The following is a 21,643-nucleotide window of genomic DNA, read 5'->3' as shown; positions in this document are numbered from 1 at the left end:
AAAAAAAAAAGAAGAAGAAGGGAATCAAATTCCCTGCCCTGCCAGCTTTGTAGATTCATAATGAGGCTCAAATGAAGTTATGTCTATGGAAGTTTTTAATAGACTGAAAAGTCTAGCGGAGTAAGTTGCTGCATTTGCTGGTCCACAGTGAGACATCAGTACCTATGGCCACATCTCCAGTGGCCCATCAGTGTCTCTGCCCCAGCCTGACAGAACCCTCAAGGCTCCCAGCCGTGGTCATCAGCCACCCTGGCAGCCACACACCCTGGGGGCCTGCCTTCCTCAGTCTTTCCTAGCTGCTTCCATTTTTCATTCTGTCGGACTCCATCTGCTTGGTCGTTTTTCTCTTCAGATATTATTAGAAATATCCAGAGTTGTAATTGTTTAATGGTTGGCGTTTCGCCTGTTTCACAGGGGGGGGCCAGATCAAACCCACCCCAGACTCATGCCCCGGGTCTGGCAGAATTGGCCAGGGACAGCTGTGCAGTGGAGTCTGCCTGGCATTATAAAGAGCTCTCTCCCAGGTGCATTATTAGGAAAGAAGGGGGAAAGATGGCCCCAGGCATAATCCAATTCCACCTTCTCCATGGCGTTTTTGAACTGCATAGCCCAGCAGTGTGCAGCTCTCAGTGGCTGGGAAGCTTTCCTGAAAGAGAAATCAAGATCAGAACCTCAGGTACCTGACTCCTGGGGAACCCCACTTCCCCCAGGCCACCTGTTTGAGTGATGCCTGGGCACTTCTGCCTCTCCCAGATACCCCATGAAGCCTGAACCCAGTTCATGCTCAGCTTCTTTCCAACCTACCTTCTCAGTTCACCCAACTTTTGGAAGAATGTGATTCCTTTCAGATAATCCCTCTCTCACCCCTGCCCCAACACACATCTACCTAGAGCGTCCACAGAAGTCTAGCCTTTGCCATTTATATCTCTGCCTCCCCAAAAACCCCACCCATGGGTTCTTGTTTCTCTCGGGGCACTGGGGACTCCCATCTCAGCCACGCTTGGACTACCCCTCATCATCCCCAGCCTTCAGGTACCTGTGAGGCTGGTGGGTTCCTCTGAGAGCCAAGCCTTCCATAGGGCTGGGTCAGCTAGTTTAGAGATCTTCTGGGACCTTGCCCAAGGGAGAGGCTGGACTTGAGTGTTTTCTCAGGGGGTGTCTCCCAAGAGGTTGCACTTCCATCTGTTCCTCCTGAGGCCAGAACTAGAAAGATCTTTAGGTAGCAGCATTTGAGTTTGAGGTGAGAAAGGCCACAACACGGACCTGAAGTCCTAAGGCAGGTATTTGAGACCATAATCTGACTCCACCCACAACTACTCATGTTCATTCTTGTCTCTCCACCTATGTCATGCTGGCCACCTTTTTTCCCTCCAGATCCTTCCCAGCCTCCACGATCCCTCATCAGTCCCACTTCTTCCAGAAAGCCGTCCCTGACCTCCGCAGCTACTTCTCTGGAACCCAGCCATACAGATTGTAGCACACAGTATAGCGTTTAGGATCCTTGTACCTCAGTACTGGCCAATACTTCCCCAAGACCATCAACTCTTTCTCAGTTGACTTGTTTTTCAGGCCTTGTCTTCTGACATATATCCCTTTGTTTATCTCCCCCCTGACACTCTGAGAACCAGGCCATACATGCAGACCAACCCTGACATAACACAGTGCTCTGTCCCTTCCTGCTTCTGACTGCCATGTTCCCATTAATGCAACCCAAATTGATACTCACTTTTTTAAAGCAGCCGTATATGAGCAAAAAAAAGAAATGTTTAGAGAGAGAAGAGACTCTACCATCTCTACCAGTCAACTAGTAATCTAGTTGTATGACTTGGGCAAGTCTCTTTATCTTTTGCCTCAGTTTCCTGTTTAGTATAATAGAATTGAGAATAATACTTTCCCTCTCATGATGTTTGTGTGGGTCTTGAGTAATAAAAAATGTTGACAGTTTTTCCAGTTGTGCCCAGCAAATAGCATGTTCAATAAATGGTTGTTCTTCTAATGGTTCTGCCTCATTCCTCCCCCTGCTCTTCTGCTTGAGTGACGCCTCTGAGCCTGATTCTCCCACTCCGTAGTTAGGCACTTAATTTCCTCACCTTGAATGCACAGCCATTGATTATATATATACTTCCTCCTGAAGAGGAGCGGTCAGGTCTCACTCGAGCAGAGCTGAACTCCCAGGGAACCTAGTACAGATCTGTCCCACTCCCCCAGCACTGCTCCCCACTGGAGGCCATGGTTAGTGGCAGTGCTAACCGAGTGGCTCACCCGTCTGTGCCCTGAGCTCCACACTACCCTTGACTGGATTCCAGAAAGTACATTTGGCTATACTTCCAGACAGTGGACTAGATCTTGGTTTCCCCAAATGGGAGAGTCCAGAGCTCACACCCCAGATCCCTTAGGGCCTGCCATGGGCTTCTGTCTCTTCTGTTTGCATAGGAGGCAGGCTCAGTCTCCCACCAGTGGTGAGTAGATGGGGAACCAGCCATCTGAGAGCTAAAGTTCCTCTTGAATTCTCCTTCACCAGCCCCCTACCCCTCCATTCACCATCCACCCGCCTTTCAGTTTCCCTGGCAACGCTGAGTGCTCATCCTGGAAAACTTTATCCGAAATCTGCTCTGGGCAGCTTTCCAAATCCATGCTAACCTGATTAGGTGTCTCTAGGGGCCTTGCCAGCTAATCAGATTAGGCAGCACTAATGGTAGTGAGGACTTTGAGTGGGCGCAGAGCAGTAAAACATATTGTATACTTAGTGATAATTATCCTGCCTTTTGTGTCATTGATTTATCTGCCTCCCTCCCTGTCCACCCCCCCCCTCCCCAATCTTGTGTGTTTGGCCCTAGCGATCCGGAGGAAAGAGAATGGCTGGTACGACGAAGAACACCCTCTGGTCTTCCTCTTTTTGGGATCATCTGGAATAGGTAACTGGGAACAGATTGGCAAGGGGGGGGAGGAGAGCTGGGGGAGCCCTAGCTGCTATGGGCCAGGGTCACACAATCCACTGCTATACAACTCCAGCTCTGAAAACAACCACCTCCAAATTACAGAGCTAGCAAGAGGATTATCTGTCACATTAGGAACAGCTGGAATTATGCCCCTCTCTCTGGAAGCTGTGGTGCAGGGCCTACGTCACCTGGACGACCAGGCCCTTTGGGGTTTGTTAGCCCTGGTCCGGCTACTCTGCATCCCCAGAGCTGCCCTTTGAAATAGTTGAACCACCTCCACTGCCCAGCACACCAACCTTATTTAGTGCAGCTTGGGGCATAACCTTCTAGGAAGCTAAAGAAAGCCCCTCATATGGCCAGCACAGTGTGGAGTGCATCGCAAAATTGGTTTCAGTCAAATGCATTGGGGACTTCTCTAGTCAGTTTGGCTGGATTATCTGAGGCATTCTCACCCCTTTACTCTCCACCCTCACAGAACCCCCACCTGCACCACCTCCTCCCACCATTGTCCTGATGGGGAGTTTCATGCATTTGTTGTCTCTTCTTTCCCTCTTAGCATCTTTATGGACTTACCACTCCCCCAGAAGTAGGTTACCTCCATCTCACCATGATACTGTAGAACTTGATTTCCTCTGCTAGAGAGTGACTTCCAAAGGTTTGGCCATCATACCAAATGGCCCTTCAGAGCCACCACTTTGGTATTGTCATTCCTTCTTTATGTTACAAAGAAAGGCTATGAGGCCGAGGAGAGGTGTTCTTAATCCCCTCCCAGCCTCTGTTCAGCCTATGGCTCCAAGGCCTGGCTGGATGGCAAGACCATGAGTGTCTAAAGAGATTCAGTGCAGTGACCAGGAAGTCACGGTGCTCCTATCAGAGGCAAGGTTTGCACTGGGCTTCAAAGGACAAGTTGGCTCTGGATTATAAGAGTCCACCTCCCACTCTTAGGATGCTGCCATTAGAAAAAGTCTCAGTCTCCATCCACAGAAAAATCAAGATGCAATGCAGACTTTGATTCTGGTTCCAGCTCCACCTTTAATTCTCCCTCCAATGACTGGGAGAGTCACCGACCCTCCCTGAGCCCATCCATAAAATATATTATTTCCAGTGTCCATGCATTTCTAATATTCTTTCATTCCAGAAGACAATCATTTGGTTCTAACCCAGCACCTCTCCTTTCCTTCTTATTAGGAAAGACAGAGCTGGCCAAGCAGACAGCCAAATATATGCACAAAGATGCCAAAAAGGTAAGAGCTGGGATGTAGGCCTGATGTGCAGGCCATGGAGACCTCGCCACTACTGCTAGCCCCCCAAAATTCTAGGCTCCCTGAATGTGGCAATAGTGAATCAAAAAGATGGACCCTGGTCCAGAAAGCAGGCCTCAGTCTGGCCTCAGCTTGGCCACCAATTGTTCCAGGAATTTGGGCAAGTTATCCAACCTCCTTGTACCTCAGTTTATTCATCTATGAAACAGGGAAAATAATCCTTGCCCTGCCTGACTGCTGGGCCATTTGGGAGAACCCAATGAGATTCATCCATGCATTTTCAGGCATCTACTCTGGCCAGGTATTGTACTAGATCCTGATAACTCAACATTTAGGACACTCCCCTGCCCTGAGGAACTCAGGCCAGAAAGGGAAACAGCTTTAGAAACATTATTATCTGGTACGTCAAGGCCGTGCCAGAGAGAGTCTTGGGGCCTGTAGAAGAAAACAAGTAGGAATGACAAGATGCCATATTGCTTCTCTCCGTTGTATATGAGCTTTTATTTTTTTTTTTAAGATTTTCTTTATTTGACAGAGAGTGCAAGCAGGGGGAGCAGCAGGCAGAGGGAGAAGCAGGCTCCCCACTGAGCAGTGAGCCCAATGCGGGACTCGATCCCAGGCCTCTGGGATCATGACCTGAGCCAAAGGCAGCTGCTTAACTGACTGAGCCACCCCGGCGCCCCTGTATATGAGCTTTTATTTATTTATTTATTTTTAAGATTTTATTTATTTGACAGAGAGAGACACAGCAAGAGAGGGAACACAAGCAGGGGGAGTGGGAGAGGGAGAAGCAGGCTCCCCACTGAGCAGGAAGCCCGATGAGGGGCTCAATCCCAGGACCCTGGGATCATGACCTGAGCCGAAGGCAGACACTTAACTGACTGAGCCACCCACGTGCCCCTGTATATGAGCTTTTAAACATGATTTCTTAGGCCCTAAGCTGCGGAGTGGTCACAGTCCCCTTTTCCCCATGACTTCGGAGCCTTTGGACTCACCACAAGAGAGACCTGTCCCTATCCCATATTTTTTCAGGCTCAGGCTCTCAAGGCCTACTTAATTTGACTTTCTGGGGTGATTGGAAGCATTTTCCTACAGAGTGAAATGTCAGAGCCATCCTCGAAGATTGCAGAAACATTTCAACTAAAGCCAAACATTATTCCACCAGCCTTCCCCTGTGGAGGCTAAGGTACCCCTGCCCACCACCTGAGGTTGCCCATGACCCCAGATGCCCTTGGCTAATTTCTGTGGAAGGCCTCCGCAGCTGAGGCAGTGAGGAATTACTCAGGCCTCTGTCAGCCAGAACTGCCCCAGCAGCAGAGTCCTAGCCACCTTCCATCCTGCTCCTGGCCTCACTGCCCCTTTGCCCCCTCCCTGAGGGCCTGGCAGCCACAGAAATAACATAGGTCACTCAGGCTGTGTCCTCCTGAGCCACATCCCCGGCCCCCTTCTGCCTAATAACTGGCCAAAGGCTCTGAAGCCTCCCTGGCTCTGCCAGTAGCTATGCTCTGCCTCAGCCAAGCCCAGAGCAGACCCACTTGACAGGCAGTAGGCAAGAAGCAGCACATGGCATGCTAATATGCTGCAACTGAAATAGCATTTTTAAGACAATTCATCAGGTTGGCAGCGATTGAAACAATTAGCACTCTGGAAAGAGCCATAAACTAGCAAGACTATTAGGGAAGATACAGTTACGGGCAGGAACCACCTGATTAGGGATGAAGAATTCTGAGTGGTTTAATTTTAATACTGTCAGAAAGGTTAATATTTAATTACAAATTATAATCTCCTTATCCAAGCTGTCTTAATATGTCTTCATACACAGTGGAAGAAGAAGGAAAGCATCAGCTGACTTGCTGGTGTAGAAAGGAGACGGGGCTTGCTAAGAGACTGATGAGGCAGGTCATTTTCAGTCGGCACATCTGAACAAGGGTCCGACTGACACCAGTGCAGGGGCTCCTGAAAGCATGGGGATGGCATCCTGCAATACACCATCACCCCTCGGAGGAGGTGGGCTGGCGGTCAAGGCCCTGGAGCCAGCCATTCCTCAGCACAGGCTCCAGTTCTACTTTCTCCTGGCCTTAGGCAGGTTGCTTGACTCCTCCAAGTTTCAGCTCTCTCACCTCAAAATGCAGCTGTCCAGCCCTGTGTCTAAAGTTGTCGTGAGCATGGAGCAAGATACTGAGTCACAGTGAGCTCAGGCTGTGGCACACTTAAGTCAGCGCCTGAGCCCTGATCTCCTGTTTATTCATCATGTCGTACTCTCCATGGTACCACCCCATCAACCGTCTTGTTTGACCCCATGAAGAAGGTAGCATAGATGCTGAATTAGATCCACTTTTCAGATGAGAAGACTGAGACCTTGTAGCATGTAGGGGCGGGCCCGTCCAGGGTCACTTGTGAGGGGAAGAAGTAAAATCAGAATCCAGTCTCTCAACTCTCCTTTCAATGCCATCGTTCCTAGCTGTGGTAGGAGGCTAAATGTAAACTTGTCAATTTGTTCCCGTGTCAAATAGGGAGATGTGAAGCATGAGAAACCCAGTACAACCATCTGTGTATTTAATTTTTAAATCCTAGGTGGTGCCTCTGTAAAACTTTCTTGTACCAACTCCGTGCAGAGTCTGTGTTTAGCACAGACATTTTCTGGCCATGTAACAGGCAAGTGTGAGACCTGCCTTCAAAACCCGAGAGACCTGGACTGTACCCGACGCTAGCAGGACCCAAGGAACGATGTACAGAAAGTGCCGTGTCACAGGAGCTGGAGAGGAACTGTGCAGTAGCACTGGCTCAATGACACCCTCAGTGACACTGGCCAGGGACTCGGTGGCTTGGATTTAAGTTCTGGCTCTCAGATCCTTGTGCCTCATTTGTAAAAGGTCACTAATGCCTCTGGACCTGGCTGCCTCACAAGGTCTCATTTGAACATTTGTGTAATTTCTTTATCAGATCTTTGGCTTAATTTCTTTCTCTCATTAGCCTCTGCTCTTTCTCCCAAATTTGAGCAGTTTTGTTAACTTCCATTATTAGGGTTAATAATCCTTGAAAAAGAACCTTAATGGGGCTCTGTGATCTTCTCCTGAGGTAGGGTGGTAGCGCCCTGAAGACGGCAGTTAGCATGGCACTGTGACAGAGGGATCGGAAGCAAGGGTCTGAGTCCCCCTGCCTGGGTTCAAACCCCAACTCTAAACTACTCTGGAGTTGGCTGGGATCTCTGTTCACATCTGTTTTCTCATCTGTAAAATGGGTTCAATTATGGTGCCTATCTCATTGGATTATTATGAAGGTTAAAGGTGATCATGTAAACTGCTAAACACCGTTCACACATAGTAAGCAATCAGTACATGTTGGATATTACTATCATAATTGTTGCCTCACTTCTAGATAACCCTAAGTTAAGATCATATGAAACCAAAAGTATTCCAGCCAAGAAAATCAAGCCCTAGAACTTGTTCAAAGTTACTCAGCAAATCAGTAGAAGAACTAGGATGAGAACCCACATCACTTGACATAAGTGATCATTAGAGTCTATACTTCTGGTGTCCTGGGACACTTGACATCAGGGCACAAAGCTCAGAACTTACAGGTGAAGACTGCCAAGAGCTGATTGACAGCAGGAAATATGAGGCAGTAGAGTTTAGTGGCGAAGAGCACAGACTTGGAGCTAAATTGTAAAACCTGAGGGACCTTGGGCAAGTTACTTTAATCTGTGACTCAGTTTTCTCATCTGGAAGGTAGAAATGATAATAATACTTACCTCATAGACTTGTACATGTTCTGAGCTCTGTATAGCTTGTTTAGAACATTGCCAGGCATTTAATAAGCATCTAGGGACTGTCAGCTATTATCATTAGGTACCCATCTTGGGGCTTAGAGGGCATTGCTCCCTCTGGAAAGCATGCCCAGCTTCCTCATGTTCATGCTCCCATTCTTCCTCAAGCCTGTGTTTGTCTTGGTTGAGCTGCCTAGGACCTTCTGAAAATGCTTGCTGGCTGATGCCCCATGTTCTCTGATCGCAGCGATAACCTCCACCTGGCCTTAATACTGCTCCAAGCCCTTACTTACCTCTTGGATTAGGTGTTCTCAGGACCCTGGGGAGGCAGGGAGAGGAAACAAGGGCCTGTGCTCCACAAGAAGGAACTGCAGCTCCAAAAGGGGAGGCAGCATGCCCAACGCCACGCAGACAGTGGCCGAACTGGGACTGGAAGCCAGGTCCCTGCCAGAGCTCTTCTCCTGCCCTGTACCTCGGGTACAGAGTGACACAGAAAAACTAACATTTCTGACCAGCAGCCGTGCTAGAACGTGGCTGGAATTTCAGACAGAGATAGCTACCTCTCTCTAGGGTCTTGGCGCCCTGTCATCCCCAGCTCTCAGAAGTGCATTCAGTGAGTGCACTGTCTGAGGTGGAAACGTGTGCCAGTGGGAAAGGAGCCTGGGGAACCCTGGTCTGGGTGGAGGGACAGGGCACCTGGGAATATAAATCCCTAAATTTGTCATGAAAAAGAGTGAACTTGCAACCCCCTTACTACATATACGCACACATACCCTTTCCCTGGGGCTAATCATGGTTACACCTCACCCCAAAGGACCAGTTCCCAGCAGATCACTCCTAGACCCCGTGGTAGAGAGAGATGGGCTACAAGCTGCCTTATGGGTAGCTTTTAAGTGAAATGAGGAAATGTAAATAAATTGAAAGATTTCTTAGCACAAAAGAGGGGCGCCTGGGTGGCTCAGTCGTTAAGCGTCTGCCTTCAGCTCAGGTCATGATCCCAGGGTCCTGGGATCGAGCCCCACATCGGGCTCCCTGCTCTGTGGGAAGCCTGCTTCTCCCTCTCCTACTCCCCCTGCTTGTGTTCCCTCTCTCGCTATTTCTCTCTCTGTCAAATAAATAAATAAAATCTTTAAAAAAAATTTTTTTAAATAAATAAAAGATTTCTTAGCACAAAAGAAACGTAATCTAAAACAAAGAGGCATGTACCCACAAAGACCTGCAAAGCTGAGGGCACCATGGAGCTGGCTGGGTATTTGTTGCACCCTTCCTTCTCATCATGGTCCACACTGACTGTAACTGAATCTGTCCATGTCTACCTGCCCCACTTGAGGGGTTCTCCTCAAGGATGGAGACCAAGACTTGTTCACTGCTGTGGCTCCAGCACACACAGGATGCCCTCACCATCCTGACCCTGATCATCCTCACCAGTAGAAGCCTGAAAAAAGAGACATTCTGAGCCAGATTTAGAAGAGCAGGGACATGACTTGGGTTTATTAAGGTAGGGAATGAGGGTATCATGTGGGAGATGAGTGGACAGAAAAGGAGGCCAGGAGACAAAAATATGAGAATGGGATAGAAGATCTTGCATTGGTGTGGTCTGAAAGCCTAAGGGATATTTGAAATGCTCTCCTCCTTAACCCTTCCCTCTATACCTTCCTGCCTCCAAATGGATTCCTGCTTGTTTTCACACAGGGCTTCATCAGGCTGGACATGTCTGAGTTCCAAGAGCGGCATGAGGTAAGTGAGAGTCCTCGCTGAAGTGTGGTTTGGAGGGCCTGGAAGTCAACAAGACTCTGCCTGGGTATTTTGTTGTGACTTGCTTATGGACCTGAGATAATTCCAGCAGCCTTGGGATTCATCCTTTGGGGGCATATGTGTGCAAGAGGGTCACTGATCTGTTTTGCATAGGACTTGCTCTGAAAAAGAAACCTAGAGAAGATCTGTAGGCTCTTCCATTGCGGCAGGATTCCTACCACCCCAGAAAAAAGTCCGACTGTCCTTGTTGAGACAGGCACTGCTAATGAATGAAGCCATTTTCCTGTGCATGCCCATATCAGAAACTAAAAGTATAGAACGGCCTTCCCAGTATATTTCCTTCCTTCCTCCAGGTGGCCAAGTTTATCGGGTCCCCACCAGGCTACATTGGACATGAGGAGGGTGGCCAGCTGACCAAGAAGCTGAAGCAGTGTCCCAATGCTGTGGTGCTCTTCGACGAGGTGGACAAGGCCCATCCAGATGTGCTCACCATCATGCTGCAGCTGTTTGATGAGGTGAAAGTCACTTTGGGCTAGGATGGAGTAGGGGACATCTGGGAGTATGGTGAGCTATGAACAATAAGAATCAAGGGCCCAGAGGCCTGTCTGATCCCTCCTTCACTTGCCACTTCCACATGTGTACATTCGGTCACCTAGCAGATGTGGCTTTGCCCCCTTTCTGGACCAGGGTCCAGGCTGAGCACTTGCGGACAAACCAGCACTACCCAAGAGTTGAAATTTTGTGGCTGCCCAGGCTACCTTCTAGAGAGACACGGAGCAGAGGTGCCAGGACAGACCTGAATTTTTAGTTTCAACTCTGCTCCATCTCTAGGCATCAGGGGCCTCATGTGACAAACAAGGAGGCTGGATCCAAGATAAGCTCCAAGAACCTTTCTGGCTCATGGCGCCCTTTCCTTTCAAGGAGCTCCAGGCTCGTCACAAACTAGACAGTCTCCTGCTGGTGGGGTGAGCTCTAAATGAAAAAAACTCCTTTCTTTTTCAGCACATTCTGTGTACTAGGCTAAAGATGCCATTGCCAGCCATCACAATAGCAGGCAGAGTAGAAACCCTCATTTTTTACAGAAGAAGAAACAGGTTCAGAGAGGTTATAAATGTCTTGCCCATGGCATGGAGCTACTGTGCAGAGGAACCATGTTTGGGCCACAGATACATTTGATTCCAGAGTCCCAGTTCTCCCTCTCTCTGCCACTCCTTACCTCACGCAGAGGAGAGAGACTATGATCGTAGGAGGGGTTGACCTCCTTTAGGGGCCTTGCAGAACTGGGCATGAGGCTTCTCCTGCTCCTATACAGGAGCTATATTAGCCAACATGTGTCCAGATGGAGTCCAGCCTACCTTTCCATTTAGCCCCCTACAGCCCTGGGACAACAGGAGGGGGTTTTGCGTCCCATGTCGCAAGTGTACTCAATGAAGTGCAGGAAGGGACTTCTCCTGGACCAAATAGCACACCAGGTACCAAGCTAGGAAGACCCAGATCCAGATATACCCACAGCTGCCCATCATCTTCCCCACCTGGCCCAGCATCCTTGTCCCTGCCCTAGTTTTATTGCTGTCTTCCTAGCTCCCCAGCTCTTCCCTGTGCCCAGACCAGCCACTGAGGAATGAAGGCCTGTCCTTCAAAGGTCACATATTCAGTTACCCATACCTGTGCTCTGAGACCTCCCACCTCGTTCCAGTCTCTTGATGGGATTCAGGTACACAGCTATGGACCAGACCCAGTCCTGCTCTCTGGGAGCTCCCTGCCTAGTAGATGGATGGAAAGGAGACATGATAATAGTTGATATTTTTGACTTTATGAGCCAGGCACTGTTCTAAAACATTTACTTGTATCAATTTATCGAATCCTCCCACCATCCCTGTGAAGGTGGTTATTGTTACTGCCTCTGTGTAAGAGGAGGAAACTGAAGTAAAGTGAGAGAAGTGATTGGCTTATGGGCATGCAGCTGGCAAGAGGGAGTCCAGGATGGGAGCCCAGGCAGTTCAGTGCAGAGCCTGCAGCTTCAATAATAACTACCACGCAGCTAGGGCCAGAAGAGAGAGGTAGATCTGCAGGGAAGCCTTCACAGGAAGGGAGGGCCCAGCTCAGGGTTTGTGGACACAGCCGCTTCTGACATCTCTGCAGAGGTACCTCTGATGCCCTTCTTGGCCCAGAAAGAGGGAAGGCAGCTACTGACTGAGATATAACAAGCGCCACCTCCAAGTTGTTACCACCTCCATATAAGCCCTGTCTACCCGTCCCCTGCTGCTGTCACTCCACTGACTACCTTCCTACAGCCTCTGCCAGCCTACTACCATTTCTGAAGTCTGTGCCCTTGGTTCCATTGACCAAAGCTGCCATCCGAGAGTACTTAGATTTATGCTTATGGGCTTCTTGTGGACAGGGACCTTGTCTTACTCACTCCAACCACTCCCAGAGCACACAAAGTCAAGGGAAATGCTTTGTTGAGTAACTTAATTCAACAGTAATTCAGCATACCTTCCGAGGATAACTGAGGAGGTTCTAGGTGAACAGAGTAGAGAAGGGCTGGCAGCAGACACCTACTGTGCAGAAGCACAGGGGCATGAGGCATCCTGGTCTGTCCAGGGAACTCTAGCTGCTCAGCACCGTGCAACTGCAAAAGGAAAGTGAGAGCAGAACAGTAGAGGTGAGTGGGTAAGGTTGGCAGGGACCAGTTATGATCCCAGGCGAAGGAGTGTGGGTTTACTTGTTAGATCATAAGGAGCCTTGAAAGACTTTAAGCAAGAGAGAAACATGGCCAGATTCTCACTTTATAAAGATCCTATAGACAACTGTGAGAGAATGGACTGGAAAGAAGAAGGGGAGTAGCAAGGAGGCTGTTGAAGTATCCAGGCTAGATGTGGGGACGCCTGCTCGAAAGCAGGGCCTTGGGCTGGCCAGAACTCCCAGAAGGCCGACTGTGCAGGATTCAGGGATTGAATGTGAGGGGAGACGGAGGGGCCGAGGGTGGCCAGCTGCAGGATTTCTGGCCTGGGTGACTGGACGGCCGCTGCTGCCTTCAGCTGAGGCAGGGAGCCCAGGAGTACAAGCAGCCGATTGGTGAGGAAGAAGAGGAACCGAGGTTTGAAATTGCTGAAAATGAGATGCCTGAAGGACGACCAGGTGGAGGTGTCTAAGAGGCCGGCCATCAGTTGGAGAAGTCTAGAGCGCAGGACAGATCTGGACTGGAAGCAGAGATTGAGGAATGTGTCAGCACAGATAGGGTAAGAGAAGCCACAGGAAAGGATGAGATCTCTCAACTAGGGGGTGTATAGTATGCAGAGAAGAAGAGAGGGCTAACACAGAGCCTTGTGACCTATCAGGAAAGTCAAAGAGGGAATGTGGTTCGGTGTGGGGCAGAGGGGACACACAATACAGTCTCTGTCTCAGTGTTCATGAATGAGTCAGGGAGGCCAGCAGCAAAAAGCACTTCAGCCCACTGTGGTACGTGCTGCACTAGGATAAGTTGTAAGGGCACCTGATCCAGTCTCGGGGCATGAAGGAAGCCCCCCCATTCCCACCCAGCTCAGTTCTCCCAAGCCCTAATGCTCTCAGTAAAACCCCAGGTGGCCCCAGAGCCGGCCGCACAGGGCAGAAGTCTCAGGAGGACACTGGCCCCTGCCGAGCCGGCCCCTGTGCCTCCCTCCAAGGACAGAAGCAGTGGGAAAGCAGCCCCTACAACCCTGGGGTAGCAGTCACACCCACCCTGTCATTGCTGAGGGGTGGCACAGTGACAGCTCCGTCTCTGGGGAGGACTCTTTGGCAGTCCTTACTGCCAAGGACTCTGAGGAAGAGGAGACATGAACCCTGTGAAAGTCACCCCTTGGGTCAGTCGTACACCGTGTTTGCTCCCCTCACCCACCTGGGACCCATCCCCAGGCCCAGTTAAAAAAAGCAGGGCTTTGATCCTGGAGTGGAATTGCCGCTGGTTGTTGTTCTGGCCAGTATAACAGCATGTGTACTCTGTCCTCGGGAATGAGCTCTGCGAGGAGTGTCGTATGCATACATTTGGACACATTCTCTCTCTCTCTCTCTCACACACACACACACACACACACACCCTCTGCAGAGACCAGGTCCCCAGAACCAGAGGTGCCCTCAGTAGATTCTGTTGATCTGTTACTCATAATCAGGGACGCCAATGGCAAAAGCTCAAGAACATCCACGTGCACCCTTGCCTTCCCTTCTTCCCACCCCAAGGCAGGGACCGAAATCAGGACCTGGACCTCAAGGCCCCTTCGAATTGATCCCCTTGGAACTGACACTTTCTAAGAGGCCTGAGGAACGCCTGGGTGGCTCGGTCGGTTAAGCATCTGACTCTTGATTTCAGCTCAGGTCATGATCTCAGGGTCTTGAGATTGAGCCCCTTTCGAGCCCCGTGTTGGGCTCCATGCTCAGCAGGGAGTCTGCTTGAGGATTTCTCTCCCTCTGCCCCTCCCCCTGCTCACGTGCTCTCTCTCAAACTAAACAAATCTAAGAAGCCTGTGCCAAGGGCCAGTATAAAGCAAGGCTAAAAAGCACCAGGTACCATGCCCAGCATGGAGGAGGTACTAAGTTAATGCACATCCCTTCTCCTTTTGCCTCTGGGGGCCAGGGCTGGTCTGCCATTGCTTTGGCTTCAGAAGCAAGCCTGAGTCAGGTCCATACCACCAGGGAAAGGGAAATGCTTGAGGAGGACTAGCTCCCAGCTGAGGCTGGGGCAGGCAGGAGCAGACAGGTTGGGTCAGTGACGTGTCCTCAGCCATGTCCTCTGGCCTGGCAGGAATTGTGCTTGGTGGGAGGAGTGCAGTAGGACACAGAGAACACGAAGCAGGGTACCTGTGGTGCAAGGAGAAGTGCCCCGTTGTTGTCCACTGTTGTTACTCCGTCACTTCTGCTCAGCGAGGCCCTGACCGTTGCTTTTGTCGTAAATGACTGTAAAGAACTGTTGTACAGTGATACAGCCTTGTTGTTTGCTGAGTGGGTGGGAGCTCCTCGCCCTTGAACTGCATGGCCCCAGATAGCTATACTTCTCTCTCCTCTCATTCTGCTCTTCTCCCTGCTGTTGCTCCTTTTCTCTTTCCTCGGTGCATCTGTCTCCAGTATAGATGCTTTCTTTCATCTGTGTCGCTTCTAGAAAGAGCTAAAGATTCCAAGGACTCTTCCCACATTGGTTAAAGGAGGAGCCTTATTTTCTATCCCTCTCTGTCAGGCAAAAGGATGGCTTTAAGTTGCAGAGATTATACCTGTTTCAATTCATCTCATTCATTTTGATACAACAAATATATATTACATGTCTGCTGTCATAACAACAGTTCGGAACATTTGCACAGCTTGGCTGACTAAGGATTTTTAACCCACATGACCACATTAGTCTTCACAATGGCCATATAAAATACCCTCCTCTGAACTCCTGCAGTGACCTGGGCTTCCCCTTATAACACTTAACTCAATGAATTGTCATTCCTGGTTTCTTGAGTGTCATTTTTTTTTAAACAAGAAGCATGTTGGGGCGCCTGGGTGGCTCAATCATTAGGCATCTGCCTTTGGCTCAGGTCATAATCCCAGGGTCCTGGGATCGAGCCCCACATCAGTCTCCCTGCTCAGCAGGAAGCCTGTTTCTCCCTCTTCCACTCCCCCTGCTTGTGTTCCCTCTCTCACTGTGTCTCTCTCTGTCAAATAAATAAATTAAAAATCTTAAAAAAACAAAAAACAAGGAGCCTTGTTTAAAAAAAAAGAAGCAGCATGTCAAAGGCTCAGTGAGGCCCCAGTGCCCCAACACAGAGCCTGGCCCAGTTGGGCTTCCAAGAAAGTGCATTGGATGGATGCATGTTTAATCGGGCTGACTTTCGGGGTGCCAGAGATGAATCAGGGGCACTGATGGATGATAAACAGAGCTTCAGTCTTGACTGGAGTCACTCTCAGCCGGTGGAACAGTTGCAGCCCAGGGCAGGGAGAACCGGGAGGAGTGAGCAGCTGGGGGTTCTGGAGAGACCTCCTGGAAGAGGTGTCCAGGCTTAGCACTTCCTGACTGTGCAGTCATGGTTCTTTCCCAGGGCCGGCTGACAGATGGAAAAGGGAAGACCATCGACTGCAAGGATGCCATCTTCATCATGACCTCCAATGTGGCCAGTGACGAGATTGCACAGCACGCGCTGCAGCTCAGGCAAGAGGCTTTGGAGATGAGCCGTACCCGTATCGCCGAAAACCTTGGTATGGCACACGGCCTGAGCTGTCTGGGCACCTGGGCAAGTACCCAGACCACAGCACAGCTCCTGGGGGCAAGGATGACATCAGGCAGGAGGCCACATCTGTCACCTTTCTATTTGGAAGCAAACCTTCCAACCCCCCTTCCAAGTCAGAACTCAAGTCTTGGTCCTGACTCTTGTCCCCATCTTTCCCTCCTTCATACAACTGCTACACTAAGGAACCTCAGGCTTTGTCTTTGTAGCACATAGAACTGGACGGGGCTCAGGAAGTGCCCAGTCCAATCCTCTCATTCAAGTAGAGACCAGGCTGAGACCTAAAGAGCCTGAGACCATGACCAGGATCACACAGACCATCGGGGGCAGGGCCAGAGCTCTTTTCATGAATGGGGGCAAGAGGCAGGCACAGTTCCCAGAGCTCCCTAGGTATGGGGAGTAGGCAGTTTATGATTCTTTTTCCACAGGGGATGTCCAGATTAATGACAAGATAACCATCTCAAAGAACTTCAAGGAGAATGTGATACGCCCCATCCTGAAAGTAAGAGGTCTTTGTCCTTCCTACTGGAGTCTCCGGTGGGAAGATCCCCTTAGCCATCCTTAGTCTTCCCCGCTGGGGTCCAGTAATTCCCTTTACCCCTTCTGGGTCACAGAGCTCACCCACCCCTAACCCGGCCCTGCAGGCTCACTTCCGGAGAGATGAGTTTCTGGGAAGAATCAACGAGATTGTCTACTTCCTCCCCTTCTGCCACTCAGAGCTCATCCAACTTGTCAACAAGGAACTGAACTTCTGGGCCAAGAGAGTAAGAGCAGGAACTGCCCATGGGTGGGGTTGGGTCATCTGCCCATTGGAAATCAGGGAACACGGGGTTGGAAGCACCACTACCCTAGAGGCATGGAGCACAGTGGTGTGGGACACTGGCCCTGGGGGCACACAGTCACTCACAGTCCCGGGCCTCAGGCCAGAGTAGTGAGAGATGGAAAGCACTGGGCCACATGTGGGCATGCTCGTATCTGACCTATCTCAGGCCAAGCAAAGGCACAACATCACACTGCTCTGGGACCGCGAGGTGGCAGACGTGTTGGTCGACGGTTACAATGTGCACTATGGCGCCCGCTCCATCAAGCATGAGGTGAGCACTGGAGCCTGAGAGAAGTAAGGCACCTCCACACCTCCTTCCCCCCATGCCCCCGCCCCACCCTGGGCTCCCAGCCTGGAATAGTCCATACCCAGAGCAGATGCCCCTTCAGAACCCAAACCAGAAGATGATCAAGTAAAACCCTGGTCCTGGAGGATAAGCAAGTATGAACCCCTGCCAGGAGTGAGGAACTAAGTTGGGAACCTCAGAAACTGACGTCATTGAGTCTTTAGCGTAGTCCTGCAAGCTGTGTGTGGTTAGCCCCACTTTGCCAAGGGGGAAGCTGAAGCTCAGAGCTTTCTGACTTGACCTGGCAGTAAGTGATAGAGCCTGGGCTCCAGGCCACGGCCCCAGCAGTGATGAGCTCTTCACCTGTCACCTACAGGTCGAGCGCCGTGTTGTGAACCAGCTGGCAGCCGCCTATGAACAAGACCTGCTGCCGGGGGGCTGTACTCTGCGCATCACTGTGGAGGACTCAGACAAACAGCTGTTCAAGAGCCCCGAACTGCCCTCCCCCCAGGCTGAGAAACGTCCACCCAAGCTGCGGCTGGAGATCATCGACAAGGACAGCAAGACCCGCAAACTGGACATCCGGGCCCCACTACACCCTGAGAAGGTGTGCCACAACCTCTAGCTTCTACCCACCTGCCTCTCCATGCCCTCAACATCTAATAAAGGCCCCTCGGCTGTGGCATGGCAACTGACCTATCTTCCCCTCATGCCCTTTCCCTCCTCTCCACCCAGCCTGAGGCCTGTTTACCTCCTCATAGCCCCCGGAAGACCTCTCCTCAGCCTCAAAGTCAAAAATAGGGATTTTGCCTTCCCCTGGACCTTTTATTATGGGCCCAAAACTTGCTAATAGGTCTCCAAGGGAGGGGCTGCCTCCCCATCCCCTTCAAGGCAGGGAAGAGAAGGAGGTCCCTTATCTCTTTCCTTCAGCATGATCCCCATGGTCTATAGTCTCTGGACCTTTATCATGGTCCCAGAAAGCTCTGAAGTTTGGCCGCTGAGAACAGATCTGCCTGGGAAAAGACGAGGACCAGGCTGTGCCCTGCCACCCTCTGCTGGCCCTCATGCAACTGAGTCCCCAGAATGTCTGCACAGATTGTGGAGAAAGAGTGCAGAGGCCCAGGCACAGAGGTTGTGCAGTGTAGACTGTAGCTACCTCTTTCCCCTAGCTTAGAATTCCAAGGAGAAGGGACCCATAGAACTCCTCCTCTGTCCCCTGCCATATGGTGGCTGTTCCCCCTCACCACACATTCTGGTGTCAGGCCAGACTATGTTTCTCCAGCTCTGGAACTAAGCCAGTATAAGGCACCTCGAGGAGGAAGGCTGAGTGGGTCACTACCCTGCTCTGCTCCGGGACTGGACAACAGTACCAAATGACCAAGCAAGCTCAGCTCTACGGGGCCTCCTTCAGGAGACGAACACAGACATCGGGGAGCTGTCGGGAGAGAGAGCATGAAATCAGGCTGTGCCCAGGTGGCCGTGGAGTCTGTGTCAGCTCTGTCTATACTGCTGTCCCAGCCGACTTAGCCTGGAATAAACCGCACCCCCGGGCAGTCTGCCTGTTAGTCACAAAGCAGAGGGTCTGCACACCATCCCCCAAGGGCATACCACAAACGAGCCCCGTTTCAGCCCCGGCTTAGCAGGACACAGCGAGGCCTGGTGCCTCCTTGGGCACCATCAATAGTAGCCACCATTGATGAACACCCCGTCACCCTGCAGGGCCTTTTTGGATCCCTCCTTTTGGTGTTAGCTAATCTCTTTCAGGAAGCAGAAAATAGAGGCAGGAATTAAAGTCCCTTAGGTGATGGCAGAATGCCAGAACAATGTGGTGGGTACGAGGCAGTCAGAAGTCAGGACATGGGCTCCAGCGGATGCTCCAGCAGTCACTGTCCAGGCCCTCAGGGAGCTGTCTGCTGCTCCCTACCTCAGTAACTGCTGTTCTTTTTACTACTGCTACTACTACTACTGCTACTCCTCCTACTGCTACTACTACCGCTACTACTACTGCTACTCCTACTACTATTACCACTACTACTATTGCTACTGCTGCTACTGCTACTACTATTACTACCACTACTACTGCTACTGCTACTACTATTACTACCGCTACTACTACTCCTGCTACTGCTACTACTGCTACTGCTATTACTGCCGCTGCTACTACTACTACTGCTACTACTCCTGCCACTGCTACTACTATTACTACCGCTACTATTCCTGCTACTGCTACCACTGCTACTGCTACTACTGCTACTACTCCTGCTACTACTACTGCTACTACTGCTACCGCTACTACTGCTACTACCGCTACTACTACTGCTACTGCTAATGCTACTTGTTTTGAAATCATTATAGACTTACAAAAAGTTGCAAAAATAGTTCTCCTATATCCTTCACCTCACTTCTCCTAATATTAACATCTTACCAAACTATAGTATAGTTATTAAAAGCAGGAAATTAACATTGACACAGTACTAACCTGTAGACATTCAGATTTTGCCATTTTTCCCACTGATGTCCTTTATCTGGTCTAGGGTCCAATCCAGGATCCCATGTTACGTTTTGTCATGTTTCCTTTGTCTCCTTCAGCCCTTGGCAGTTCCTCCACCTTTCTTTGCCTTTCATGACCTTGACACTTTTGAAATGTCCAGGTCAGTTATTTTATAGAAGTTCCTCAGTTTGGGTTTGTCTCCTGTTTTCGCATGATTAGATTGAGGGTCTGCAGTTTTGGCAGAACTACCCCAGAAGTGACGATGTGCCCTTCTAAAGGTGCCTTCTAGCGGGGGGTGATACTAACTTGGATCATGTGACTGTGGTGGTATGTGTCAGGTTTCTCCACTGTAAAATTAATGATTTCCCCTTTGAAATTAATAAGAATCTTGTGGGGAGATACTTTGAAGCTGTGTAAATGTCTTATTTGTCCTTAAACTTTTGCTACGAATTTTAGCATCCTTCGATGGTTTTTGCTTACAAGTATTAATGCTGTGTTGGCCTAATGATGACTTTCTGTTTACTTATCTCATCTGTATTTATTAATTGGTATTCTGTAGGGAAGAGCTCTCTCTTTTCTCCCATATATTTATTCAATAATTTATTTATATCAGTATAAACTAATGGATATTTGTCTTATTCTGTGGGTTATAATATAATACTATGGTAGTTTATTCATTGCTCATACTGGCCCAGATTTGGCCATTGGGACTGCTTTCAGGTTGGCTTCTGTATTGTTTTGGCATTGCCCCCATCATTTTTTAGCCCTTCCTTACTCTCTAGTGCCACAAGATGTTCCAAGCTCACTCATATTTTTCCTGTCCCAGCCCTGGCATCAGCTGTTTTCCCAGATAGCTCCTGGTCCCTTGCACTCGAGAACAGGCACTCGGTGTATTCATTGGTACTGGAGTGTCATTCCTTCTAGGCCCTTTCTGCACACAGAGCTAGGAAATAGGTGTATTCGTGTTAACACGCACATCTGAATTTATTACTGTATCTATATGTATATTATTAAAAATCGTGAGCTCACATTGATACCTGCAGTTCCAATCCAGTACCATAGGATTTGTGGCTATTGTTATACTCTACTGTTCTTTTTCTCTTCTTCTACTATCTCCTTTTCTTCTCCTTTCACTCTGTTGGGTGTTCAGACCTCCCTTGAAGGCTCTAATGCAGTCAGTCAGTGACCATCCTATATGGAACATTCCTAGTAGATAAAGTTCTTATCCCTGGTGATCAGTCTTTGGTTCAGTCAGCTGTGGCCAGGAGCAGGAGGCATATAGCTCAAGACCAGATAACTTTTGTATTAGAAAACCCAATGGCCACCTTCCTAAGGGGAGAGGAGGAGATAGGGTAGACCCTCAGATTTTGAGGGACTTAAGTATCACTTCTACAAATTCTTAACTACACCTCCTAAGGGATGTCGGCCCCTATCTTATGCTTCCATAGCATCCTAGGCAACATTCAGCTCACTTGCATTACTTGTTCTGTGTCTGTCTTTGTCACCAGAAAGCACTGTAAGCACCCAGAGGGCAGATACTCGGTTGTCCAGCTCACTGTCCTATTCACAGGACCTGACACAGTGCCAGCATGTGACAGATGCTCCAGGTATTCGGATGGTTGGGCGTGCCCTGCAGTGAGCACAGATCTTCACAGTGGGTCCCAGGACAGAACAGTGTCATTTATTCACTGAGCACATGTTTATTTGTCATGTTCTTATGGCCAGCCAGTAGGACCTGCCAGGATTGGACCCTGAGCAAATGGGGCAAAGCAAGACCCAGAACCCATATTGAGTATCCTGGAATGCATGAGACAGGGCTTGAAAATGAAAATGTAACACCTTTATTATTCAAAAAGAAAAACTCAAAGATGCGTGGTGATTGTTTTAGAAATTTAGGAAGGGGCATCTGGGTGGTTCAGTTAGTTAAGCATCTGATTTTGGCTCAGGTCATGATCTCAGGGTTGTGAGATTGAGCCCTGTGTCAGGCTCCACACTGGGGACAGAGCCTGCTTAAGATTCTCTCTGTCCCGGGGCGCCTGGGTGGCTCAGTTGGTTGAGCGACTGCCTTCGGCTCAGGTCATG

General features: G+C 49.8%; 1 protein-coding gene across 3 annotated transcripts in view; it reads left to right on the top strand.

Annotated features, from left to right (window-relative positions):
• The window catches only part of CLPB (caseinolytic mitochondrial matrix peptidase chaperone subunit B), a 141,448-nt gene extending 123,687 nt beyond the window's left edge, over positions 1 to 17,761 (top strand). For all 3 annotated transcript variants that reach the window (XM_044919693.1, XM_021704737.1, XM_044919692.1), the window contains 9 exons: positions 2,838 to 2,915; positions 4,128 to 4,183; positions 9,660 to 9,704; positions 10,076 to 10,237; positions 15,776 to 15,932; positions 16,390 to 16,463; positions 16,606 to 16,725; positions 16,951 to 17,055; positions 17,447 to 17,761. In XM_044919693.1, coding sequence (XP_044775628.1) covers positions 2,838 to 2,915; positions 4,128 to 4,183; positions 9,660 to 9,704; positions 10,076 to 10,237; positions 15,776 to 15,932; positions 16,390 to 16,463; positions 16,606 to 16,725; positions 16,951 to 17,055; positions 17,447 to 17,695 — 1,046 coding nt within the window. In that variant the 3' untranslated portion in view covers positions 17,696 to 17,761. The remainder of the gene's footprint in view (positions 1 to 2,837; positions 2,916 to 4,127; positions 4,184 to 9,659; positions 9,705 to 10,075; positions 10,238 to 15,775; positions 15,933 to 16,389; positions 16,464 to 16,605; positions 16,726 to 16,950; positions 17,056 to 17,446) is intronic.
• The last annotated feature ends 3,882 nt before the right edge of the window (positions 17,762 to 21,643 follow it).

Source organism: Neomonachus schauinslandi, chromosome 11 (genome assembly GCF_002201575.2).
Source record: "Neomonachus schauinslandi chromosome 11, ASM220157v2, whole genome shotgun sequence".
In the NCBI taxonomy this organism is placed as follows: Eukaryota; Metazoa; Chordata; class Mammalia; order Carnivora; family Phocidae; genus Neomonachus; species Neomonachus schauinslandi.
Note: the sequence above shows the minus strand (reverse complement) of the source record. Positions and strands in the feature narration are given on the sequence as shown.